General features: G+C 43.5%; 1 protein-coding gene across 5 annotated transcripts in view; it reads left to right on the forward strand.

The window, feature by feature from the left end:
• Positions 1-12,249, forward strand: part of klhl5 (kelch-like family member 5) — a 56,790-nt gene that overhangs the window by 26,342 nt on the left and 18,199 nt on the right. For 3 of the 5 annotated variants that reach the window (XM_056371303.1, XM_056371302.1, XM_056371304.1), the window contains 2 exons: positions 4,694-5,415; positions 9,562-9,750. In XM_056371303.1, coding sequence (XP_056227278.1) covers positions 4,808-5,415; positions 9,562-9,750 — 797 coding nt within the window. In that variant the 5' untranslated portion in view covers positions 4,694-4,807. The remainder of the gene's footprint in view (positions 1-4,693; positions 5,416-9,561; positions 9,751-12,249) is intronic. The other 2 variants (XM_056371306.1, XM_056371305.1) reach the window with 1 other exon arrangement.

Genomic DNA, 12,249 nt, shown 5'->3' on the forward strand with positions numbered 1-12,249 from the left:
GTTATGTGTATGCATGCAGAATGTATAGCGGGCATATGGTTCATACTTTTCTGAGCTCTCTCTCTCTCTCTCTCTTTCTCTCTCTGTGTGTGTGGAGGTGAATGTGTGCGAGCACATGCAGGCATTTACACACAAGTAATGATGTGTGTATGCCTGTCAGCCTATATAGAACAATGGCTCTTGCACCGTCGTCCCTGCAGGTCCCCACCTCAGGGAACCACTGCCACAAACCCACCATTACACACAGATACACACACATTCCTTGTCTGCCAAAGTATAATAGCAGGAATGGGGAGAAGGAAATTGAGGCTGGGATGGAGACTAGGTGAGAATAGGGGAGAATGAAGATGGGGAGGAAAGGAGGGGAAGAGGAGGTTTTAGAAAAGTCCGCACAGAAAGGAGGAAGAGAAATGAAATAAAGAGAGAGAAAGACAGAAAGAAAGAAATTGGAAGAAGGCCATTGGAGAATGAACATAAGTCATGAGAGATGAGCTGATCATCACAGCCGGGCCAGACAGATAATGTTTCACTTTCTTGCTCCATAAAATCTTTTACGACAGCTCTCCCCAGATGACTGCTACCTGTTTTTATTTGGCTCTGTATTTGTATTTGTGTGTGTGTGTGTGTGTGTGTGTGTGTGTGTGTGTGTGTATATAGCCAGATGCAAAGTGTATGTAAATGGCATTGCATGCTGCCATTTGTATGTGTGTATGTGTGCTTGTGTGCATGCAGGCTTGCATGTGTGAATGCACATAAACAGGATGATTATCGAGTGTGAAGTGTGTGTGAATGGGATTTCATGGTGTCATTTTCTTCGGTGTGTGTCTCTGTTTATGTGGGTGTGTGTGTCCAGAGTGCTGCAGAGCCATAAAGCGGTGCCAGAGAGTTTTGAGTGATAGCCTCGGACTACCACAGCCAGGAGACCAATAACAGTAGGCGGCTCAAGGAGTCTCCTGCCAAGTGACCAATGATTAGATCCAACTGGAGGAGACCAGAGCTGAATGGCCCGTCATTCCTCAGCTTCATTCCCCCTCAGAGCCCCATTCGCAGCCTCCCCCAGTAACAGGGCGGCATTTCCGTCCTTGAGTGTTGCAGAAATGCGTTGGTTTACTCTCTGGGTCTTTAGTTTTGTTAAAGTTGTCTGCAGGGCTCTGTAGGAGGGAGGACTTTTCTGGGCGGAAATTTAAAAAGCAGGATTATGAAGTTATCCAGATAACCTTTTAATACAGGGGCAATAAGATTGAAACAGCACATGAGTGAAATGTTAAATCCATTCTCTTTCCACATGAGGCAGGCAGATGTGAGCACACAACCACGCTTAATAGGTAGGGACCAACCAGCAATAGGGAACATGGCCAAGTTGATGCGGATGGAGAGTTTCTGCACAGAGAAGGATTAGAAGGAAGACGATCAATCACTATGCAAGGCAGGAACATAAGTGAATATTTAAGTTTTAAGTTTTAAAAATTCTGCACACTAGAGTCTGTAAAGTCTTTTTAATACATTCACAAGTTTTTGATCATAGATCTTCTTCAGGCATAATAAAAATAGGGATACGTTTATTTATATAACACATATCCAACCGGAGATTACAAAGTGCTTTACAAAGACGATATGAAAAACAATAGAAACACACATAAACCAACCTGCGTACACATATAAATACATATTTACCTAAATTGTACAAGGTAATAAAAAGCAATTGCAATAAATAATACATTCTCAGAACCAATATAAAAGAGGATAAACAATTTTATCAAAAACCTTTCGATAAAAACATGTTTTCAGAGCCATTTAAAAAAAGATACTGATTTTGCAAGTCTGCATCCGCTGGGCAAGTTGTTCAAGCAAAAACTCTGTCCCCCCTTTAGTCTTATATCTGGTGAACCGGTGAAAGGTTCCCTGAGGACCTCAGACTGCGTCCAGGTACGGTTGCAGTAATTCAGAGATATAGTCTGGAGCCGGGCCATGAAGTGCTTTAAAAGAAATGAGTCAAATCTTAAAATTGATTCTGTAATAAACTGGTATCCAATGCAAAGACATTATTAATATGAGCTCTTTCCTTATATTTTGTTAGTAGTCTGGCTGCTGCACTCTGTACAGTTTGTAGTCTGTGAATTGTTTAATGATTTATAGCAGTTAGGAGACCGTTACATGAGGCTCTAATAACAGAATGCAAGAACACTTAGGTGTATGTACATTTAGGTAATTATCCCCAGTGCAAAACATCAGTGCCTCTCATACACACTCTGGAGGATTTTGTCGTCCCGTGTAGTGTGGCAGATACCATCATAGTTTATATAGAAGAATATAACACTCACGTCAAACTCATTCAAGTCCAAACACTGAAGTGTCACGTAGATTTCAACATGCAACACACAGTACACTATATGTGACAACGCATCCTGACTGAAAATCTCCTGGCTGTGAAAAATAACATGTTTTATTATGTTGTGGTACTTGTGATACACAGTTGCCAAATAGGTGGTAACAAAGTCTGCTTGTGGGGATGCAGTAAATTGGCTCTAACAAGTTTATTCATTTTAATTAGTTGGAGTTTTGATTAAAAAAATATCCAAATCATTAAACACAGCTGGATGTGTGTCTAATCGGGTTCACCGTGTAATCTTGTTCCTGACTCCTCTGCTTTGATCCTTTGTTATTTCTTTGCCTTAATAATACTGCTGCTTGTTTTCCTGCCTCCTCTCAGCCTCAGCGTGTGTGTGTGTGTGTGTTTACGTGCCTGTGTGTGTGTATTGACTTTGTAGTATTGATCAGATAGAGCAGCAGGGTGGTCCTGCACTCAGCCGTCAGTACATCCTGAAACTGTAGAAAAACCCTCTGTTTCTTAGACAAAAGCGGCAGAAGTTAAATCAGCCATATTCATCTGCTCCATTCAGTCATTTATTTATGGAAAAAATGAATCTGTGAGCCTGGCTGTTGCTCTGCAGAGCCAATTTATGAGTAACACATCTCCCATCTGTGTAATTCATAAACTGACCTCAGCTGCTTGACGCATTGATTTTTGCTAGAGTGGGGTCCTAAAGCATCCTTCCCCTCCTGTTGGTGGGCCTCCATCCAGAACACACTGTGTTACGGCACCATGGCTCCGGCACATGTTGTGGTCATCCTGGGGTTACTGCGGAAGGTCTGCTGCTGGTCTGTTGGGTGCCCCAGGCATGTGGATGGGATGACTCCCACAGGACCCACTCCCACTGATCATTATTGTCTATGAATAGCTGCTGCATTGCAGATGGATGGAGGAGAGGGAAGAGTAAGATAGGTATATGGGAAAGAAGTGTAGCAATGGGTAGAGAAGAGAGAACGTTTGTGGAGAAACAGGAAAAGAAGGATAAGATGGCACAAAAGAGCCTAAGGAGGAGGTATGAGTGTGTGTTTGTGTGGTAATGTGTATGTGGTGATGAGAGGGACACAAGAGAAATTTCATTTTCAAGGACACTCAGGTCCCTTGCTGTGGTGATTCAAACAACAAATCCACACATCTGTTTATTGCAGCCAGGCTTATAAACAAAGTGTGTCTGTTTGGAGGCAATAAGACAGACAGAGAGAGAGAGAAAGAGAGGCTCACAGAGAGAAGCAGGGAGGAGGCAGTGAACAGACAGGGTGGAAATGAAGTTGAGAAAGAGGATGTGTCCATCGCCTCATTACATTTCAGAGTCTTTGTTGAACATGTAATGATTGCTGTATCTTCACAAACCCCCATGTTCACTCACTCTGGCACTCATGCATACACACACACACACACACACACACACACACACACACACACACACACACACATTCACACACAAAAGTGTTTTTAGGACTTCTGCTTCATTCAGTCTTAACCCTAAAGTTTAATGGTTTACCTTGTGGACATGCTGTTTTTGAGGTGAATCCCAATAATGTGACCAAATTAACAAATTTATGTCCTGAATATGAGTAATAGCCTACAACAACTGTTGAAACTAACAATTATTTCCATTGATTAATCCATAATGAAAATTGTTATTTTTAGCTATGGCTGGACTGATATGTTTGAGGGCCCCAGATAAAAATGTGCCGTTGGGCTCTACAGTGCATGTAACATGCTATAGATGGCAGTTTCACTCTGCCCTCTGCACAGGAACCATCCAGCTCTTATACCTGGCCCCAGGTTTTCTATAATTTGATGAAAAACAACTTTATTTAAGAAAATGCACCATGTGAGTGCAATATGACCGGAGCTGTTTGCACCCCTGGAGGTTTAGGGCCCCTGGGCAGTTACCCCACTTTGCTTAATCCAGCCTTTGTTGCACCCATAGTGGGCCATTCATTTTCTGTTGAAAACACATCAGCTCATCATATCAACTCCAAACAACACTCTGTCACACACGTGCAGACTCATACACAAACACATTTAGCTACTATTAAGTATATTGATTGATTGTCTAGCCTGCTGAATAATAATGAAGAAGATGATGATGATGATAATAAGAACCACTCCTTTCTGCTACAAAAAGCTTGCATCATTTTACTGTGACATTAATTTGTCCTTGTGGCAAATGTTTGTGGTTTGGTTTGTGTATGAAAAATCTTTGGCACCGATGTTAAAACTCTGTGTAAACCTCCCTCTCTCTCGCTCTCCCTCTCTCTCTCTCCCTCTCTCTCTCTGTCTCCATATACTACGCTATGTTTCACACACTCCCTCCAGTCGCGGTAACGGGCGTGCGGTTGCCAGTAGAGACGCGCCAACAGTTCAGTGTAGAGCTTTAACGGCAGAGCGGCACGGGCTCTCCCCCGCCATTTCCTCGTGTCGAGCCCTGGAATGTCGAGTAGCGGCTCGGGCTCTTCCTCGCGGAAGGAGTTCGATGTGAAACAGATTCTCAGGATCCGATGGAGGTGGTTCGGTCACCCCGCGGTCCCTCCGCCTCACTCCCCGCCGCTGGGAGACTACTTCGCCGGGAGGAGAGCGGGCGGCAGCTCTGGAGACGGACCATCAGTTAGCGGCTCTAGCAACTCGAATTCAACCGGTGTAAACCTCAGCGCGGGGGGTCACAGCGGTCTTGTGGCCAGCGGTAGCGCTGGGTCTAACCTGTGTAACGGCAGCAACAGAAAGTTTGCTGATCCGGCGGGGAGTCGAGGCGGACCGGGAGGAGCGGCAGTTGGAGCGACGGGGAGCTCCTGTCCCCGCTCCCTCAGTCAGCCAGAGTGCCGGAGCTCCGCCGCGGCGCTGTCGTGGGTCTCCCCGCCGCCTCATCGTCGCTCTCGCCCGGTGACGAGCATGGAACCCCCCGGCGAGGCCCCGGTGCCCCAGCTGGTACCCGAGCCCTCTGCTCATGCCGGGGTAGAGGAGGAGGAGGCGGCGGCGACGGCAGCGGCAGCGGCGGGCACAGAGGAGAGCAACCACCCGGAAACCGACTCCAGCTCCTGCAGGTAGGATGTGAGGTTTGGGTGGTTTAATGTCGGCTTATGGACTTTTTAGTTAAAACTTCCAGGATAAGATTTGTACACAATCATTAAAAGTAACTTAGATGTGAGATTCACAAAACACACCCACCCCAAGAATGTTTGTGCAAGTGAAGAGCTTCTTAGTTGTTAGTTATTCTGTGAAAAGTCATTGAGTTTTGTATAATTTGATGAATCATTCTCCTGCCACATTTCATCATCTCGTTCTAGTTTGTCACTGCTGATATCATAATCCTCATTAGAGCTGCAACTATTAGTTGATTAATCAACTAGTCAGTCGGCCTAAATTAATCAAGGACTATATGGATAAGCTATTAATCGTTTTAGTAATATTTCAAGTAAGATTTCCAAACATTCACTGTCTAAAGCTTCTCAAATGTGATATTTGATACTTTTCTTTGTCATGTGTAATCGTACACTGAAGATTTTTGTGGGTTTTGGACTGTTGGTCAAATAAAACAAGCAATTTGAATACATTTTCTTGGGCTTTGGGAAATTGTAGCAGACTCTTTTCACTATTTTCAAAGGTGATTAATTGAAAAAATAATCTATAGATGAATCAAAATTGAAATAGTTGCAGCCCTAATCATCATTACTGGTGCAAATAGAGCACAGGTGGAAACTGTGAATGTGCTCCTGCTGACTATAAAGGAAAAAGTGATTTACCAAGAGGCATTTACCAAGCAAGAGGCTGTTCGGATGGTATGCAGTAGTGGAGGGCCGCGCATTACATATAGACAGACAGAACGAGGGAGTGGGAGAGAGAAAATGATGGCGGAGTACCTTTGGGACAGCATGTGGTCCACTGATTTTTCCTCTCAACCTCCTAATAAGGCTTCACCAACCAGTTTCTGTTGAGTACACAAACACAAAACACAAATGGTACACTGTTGTGAATACGGGATTTTCAGAGTCAAATTAACAATATGACTCCAGGGCTGAGCTCCGCATGTTGCTGTATAGTGCACTTGACATTTATATTGTTTTGTTTCCACTGACTGATTCTCCAGCTTTCACTCACAAGCCTTAGTGGTCTGCATGTTTGTGTGCACATGCATGATGGGGTGTGTTGCATTGGCATGGCCATCCAGCTGTAGTGGTGTGAAAAGGTTTTAAATTAATAGTTGCCATGGAGACAGCAAAACAAAGCAATTAGGGCATTATACCTCCTAGGTGCATCTGCACAGACTCACCGATTTACGTTTTTATTATGATGCAGCAGTAAATGTGAGCAAGTAAAGGAAGACATGCACTGTGTGTGTGTGTGTGTGTGTGTGTGTGTGTGTGTGTGTGTGTGTGTGTGTGTGTGTGTATGTGTGTGTGTGTGTGTGTTTACTATCCTGGTATAATGATGCATCTGAAAGCCTCCTATCATACTTCGTGTTCCCAAGACACGCATCAGAAAATATAAATGATTCATAGGACTTGCGCGCACACACACACACTCACACATTAAAACATCTTTCACTAGGCGCAAACGCAGATGTATTTTTTAAAATGGATTAATGTCTGAAGCTCTAATTATTTATTCTACACCCCATTTGTTTTCACTGCAAATGTGCATTTGTGTAAACGAAAAAAATAGAGAGAGAAATATGGTTTTAAAAACATCAATTGTTATGCAAGGCTTGGTGTCACACCACTTACACAGAAAATTACTTCTGCTTAATAGTAACACACATGTACACACACACACACACACCTGCTTCATTTGCATAAGCAAAGAAGACATGATGTGAACCTGAACAGATTTTGAGTATGTATTGTGCTTGTGCATGGATATAGCCATGTCCTTGCACATGTTATTGTTGCCATACCAACACAGAGATTAGTTTCTGCAGCATACATGTGCAGCTCGGTGCATGTAAGTTTTGTGATGTGCATGTGTGTGCTGCTATTCATCATCTCCCTCTGAAAGCTCCTGTGTACAGTATGATACTCCAAGAACACGGGTGGCAGAATCCCAAATGGGATCAGAGGAAGGGACGCATACTGAATCCCAGAGTGGCTGAAGGCTCGACTCAGCTCCGCTCATCTCCTCCTCTCTTTTTTACTTTCTCACCCCACCCAGCTTCCCTCCTCCCCCCTTTAATCCTGGTGTGCCTCCCGTACTCACCCTCTCTCTCTCTCTCCCTCTGTCCCATGTTCATCTCATCCATTCATCTGCCCTCTCTTCTTTCCCTGCTAATGTGTGTGTGTGTGTGTGGTGGGGGGGGCAAAAGCATTTGTATGTGTGTCACGGAGGGTGTAACATGTGACCAGGCAGGCAACGTGGCTGTATGATCACGTCGTCTATCACCTTACAGAACTAAGTTTCATTTGCATTAGCTGTTAGCTTACAGGCTAATCAGGATAGATAGTTAATCATAAGGGAGAGTGTGTGTGTGTGTGTGTGTGTGTGTGTGTGTGTGTGTGTGTGTGTGTGTGTGTGTGTGTGTGTGTGTGTGTGTGTGTGTGTGTGTGTGTGTGTGTGAGTGAGAGAGAGAGGCAGGGAGAGAGACACTCAATGACAGTTGTGTGAATGTCCTTGCCTGTGTAGGGGTTTAAAAAATCTGGCTGCATGGTGTTGAGTCGCCCCAGACACACTCTTTCTTTCTCCTCTCTCTCTCTCTCTGTTTCTCCCTCTCTGACCACGTTGAGTGCCTGCCAGGCTCAATTAAGGGGACTGGAAGGCAGCGTTCCCCCCACTTCAAAGCCATCTCCTCTGGCAGTATTTAGCCACACCATTCGTCTACATACACTCACACACACACACACACACACACACACACACATACAAGAGGACAGGAAAGCTAGCCAAAAAGCCTCCTTGGAGGGTAAGAACGGGATGGGGAAACGAGAAAGCCGAGGTAGAGATGGATATTGGGATGATGGGATGAGGTGGAGTGAAGTGAGTGATGGATGAGATTAGTCGGAGATATAAATGTGAGGACAGGAGACAGATGTAGAGGAGCAGAGTGAAGAGGACTCCTGCTGTAGCAGATCAGGAGCAGCAGCAGCACACACAAGCCAATTTGTGTGCATGATATTTTCTTGCAACTTTTATTAATAGTGTCTCAGATTACTTTAAAATTCAAGTTTCTCCGGGAGTCATCCAAAAATATTAATTATAGCAAAAGGAAAATATCCACAGAAAGATCCATTAACTGGAAAACAACATGTAACAGAGGGGGACTCCATCTTCTGACAGACATGCAATAAATGTGCAGAGAAGACAGAAATATGAACAGTAAAATAACAACAATATGGAGAAACAGAATAACAGTATTAAGTAACAAAATTACTAAAATGTGTAAAAATTACAAATCAGAAAAGACAATTTTTATTTAACTGTAGAGTTGAAGCGATATCTTCTTTGGAGTATCAGTCCGTTTCTTATCTCTTTGTGCTGGAGGGCCAGTCCTGCCACTTCTGCTGTGAAATTAAAAAATGGAAGCAACAGCTCTGGCTCTCATAAATTAATTGCTGGTTTGGGCGCCATGATGACTGATGATTCACAGGGTAGGTATACTTTGACGAACACACACACGCACCAACTCTCTCTCTCTCTCACACACATGCACGCGCACTCTTCATCAGCTCTGACTGGAAGAATAAGACATAACAGCCCTGGGCTTCAACACTTCCACCAGTGAATAACGAATGTTGAAGCCATCCTGGCTCAAAACTCTGCTTCATTTCCCGTTGTTGGTATAGATACAAGGAAACTGGTTGCCATTAGGGAGCAGAGTAAATTACTGCATATCCTATGGGCTCAGCTCCCACAGCTATTTAATTGGCAGCTTCTCTTTTAAGTGGGCTAAATTTATCTGGCCATTTACTCCTAGTAATTGGACTATTAAAGAGCTTTTGTCTGCTCCTGGCGACATACTGTAACCCTGTTAAAAAGTGAAGGAGAAAGCGAATATGTGTGAGGGAATGGAACAAAGAAAATGATGGCACATGGAAGATGTGGAGCAGCTGGTGGAGCTCTCTCCACACATCTGTCTCTTTGTCTTGAACAAAAGAGAATCAGCATCAACACATGCACTGAAAGCTTCTGTCTCCTTGTCTTTGTCTCTGTTTGTCCATGTATGTGTGCATATGTGTGTCCGCGTGTTTATGTGCGTACAGGACGTCCAACAGTAGCGCCACACTGTCCTCATGCATGTCGATGGAGCCATGTGCATGTCCAGAGGAGTGTATGTTCACCGCTCTGTCCCACGCTGACGTCACCTTCCGCAAGATGGAGGGCTACCTGAGGAGCCGACAGCTGTGTGATGTCATACTGGTGGCTGGAGACAGGCGGATACCTGCGCACAGGTAAGAGCAAAGAGATGCTAAATATGTTACACTGGCACAGCAAAGACTGATATTGAATAGATGCAAATGATATATAGATAAATATATATATATATAGATATAATAGATGCTCACTCTGACTATATAGAAGATACTTACAAACCGAATAGAGCTGAAACAATTAGTCAATTAATTGATTAATTAATTAACATGAAATTAATTTGCACCAGTTTTTGATAGTTAATCGTCTCAGTCAATTTTAAAGCAAAAATGTCAAACATGTTGATTTTAGCTTCTTTAAAGGATTTGCTATCTTTGTCTCTTTCATTGCAAATCTCATCTTTTTGATTACATTGTATAAACAGTATATAAATAGATTATTTAGAAAAGTAAATCAGCAGATCAATCGATCGATGAAAATAATCATCAGTGGCAGCCTTAAATCCAGCATGTACGTCAATTTGGTTTTTTTTACCATTCACGCACTTGCAGAAACATTAGCTGTAACTCTTGCATGAAGTGCTTACACATATACCACAACGCCTCAACACAGTTTCCATACACATATGAACACACAGCATACTGTTTGGAAAGAAACTTTCGCATACTCAACAGAACCACAGACACACTCATAGAAGTCCCCTTTTATTTTTGTAGTCTCTCTGTATCACACATAGTCAAGTGAGCCTCTGAATCATGCATCAAACACACACACACACACGTGTCTGTCATCCACCTCATAGCCCCACACAACCCCCTACACTCTGCTCTGTCGCTGTCGCTCTCTGGGCATGTGGCCACTGGTGCAGCAGCAGGGTCCATCTGCACAGGGATGAGACAGAAGAGCGGCCCTCCACCAGCAGAAAGACTCCTTTTCTCTCACTGCCTTCCTCTTCTGCCTCATTTGATTTAGTCCTCCAGGCACAGATGGTGACAAACAAAAGACGCTGCTGTATGAGAATCCTAATGGTGTATGTGAAAGAGTGTGTCGATGTCTGAAGTTGTGTGGATGTGTGTTGGGTGTGTGTTTGTGTGTGCCAGCAAGAGGGTGGGAGTTAGACATCTTTGCTTGAAAGTGCTTGTTTTGTTTGCAATTGATTTATTGTATGTGTAGGATGAAAGTGCTTTTCTGGGAACAAAACATACACCTTCTTACCCTCCGTCCTTCTCCGTCTCTCTCCGTCACACAAACAAATACACCATACATGCTGAATAAGCCACTTGTATTGCGTGTATAGTATAACTGCTTGTTTCTTCCAGAGTTTGTTGCAAGCAGCACAAAACTCAGGCTCTGTATGTACTTAAAAAAAAAACGTAGAGCTCAATTATACCTTTTTGTCTCTGGGGCTGTACCCTATAAAAATATATTATCTTGCAGATCTATTTTTGTAGCCCCATCTGGACACCTTTGTAAGAGTGCTACCTTCAATGATTTTAGTTAATGTTCGTTGAGAAACTTCTATGTACGATTATTGTAGATCGATAGATATGCTTCTGGGGCCCATTAAGTGCGCACCATGGTTCATTTTAGTACAACAAGACTAAGCGTACAGCCATTTTAGCCCTGCTCTGGACAGTCTAATCCATCGCATGAGAGACAATCCCAGAGGGTCCCATAGGAAAGCTCAGGGAAACAGCTTAGCGCTGCTCTTTAGTGGAGGTGGAGCTGTTAACCAGACGTACCAAAACAATGAGTTAGTCTTCATCCTTGAAGTCTTTTCTCTTGAAAACTGAAAAATACTATTTAAAAATAGTGATAAAGCATAAATTTCACCTTTGTGTCACTTGTCCAAGTAAGTTTTCTTATGTGGTGTGAGTCTTCTTCACCTGCTGTGATGCACTAAACCATAATGGGCTCATTATTGCTGCCTGAGGCCAGAGTACTGAGAACACTGACTAGAATTTGACGGTTGGTGAGAACTGCAGTTGTAGTAGGTGTTTTTTGATTGTGACTGTGACCTGCTGGTGGTGTTAGATGAAAAGTCAGTGGATTACTAAACTCATTAGATTCATCCTCTTGCAAAGTTTGTTAAGATATCTCAGTGTGGACCAAAGGGGCGGAACGACTAATTGCCAGACCAACATGTTGCCATGTTTTAGCCACGCTATTAGCATGACTAAAAGTGTACATTTCCTATACCTCTGTTTAAGTCACAATAGTGAGGTAAGTTTCTCCTACCACCCCCTCCTGTTGTTTTTGCCCACTCTGTTTTTCCACTATTGTATCTCTGTACCAAGCAGCACATCCACACTCAAACAGACATAGTGTTCAGTTTCCAGCTCTTGCCCTCCTTTCCTGAGTCCAACTCATCTGTTTCCTGCTCTCCTCACTCTGGCATTTTGTCTACTCTCAGCTCTTTCCATTATAGTGTGACACACTGTCTGCCATGTCTCTGTCTCCAGCACACTGCATTTGTGTTTGTGTGTAAATAACCCACTGCTGTATGCTCTATGACTTCCTCGCAGCAACACATCTTTGACGTCTTTCTCTGTAAAACACACATACACACAAGCACTACT

Source organism: Seriola aureovittata, chromosome 3 (genome assembly GCF_021018895.1).
Source record: "Seriola aureovittata isolate HTS-2021-v1 ecotype China chromosome 3, ASM2101889v1, whole genome shotgun sequence".
In the NCBI taxonomy this organism is placed as follows: Eukaryota; Metazoa; Chordata; class Actinopteri; order Carangiformes; family Carangidae; genus Seriola; species Seriola aureovittata.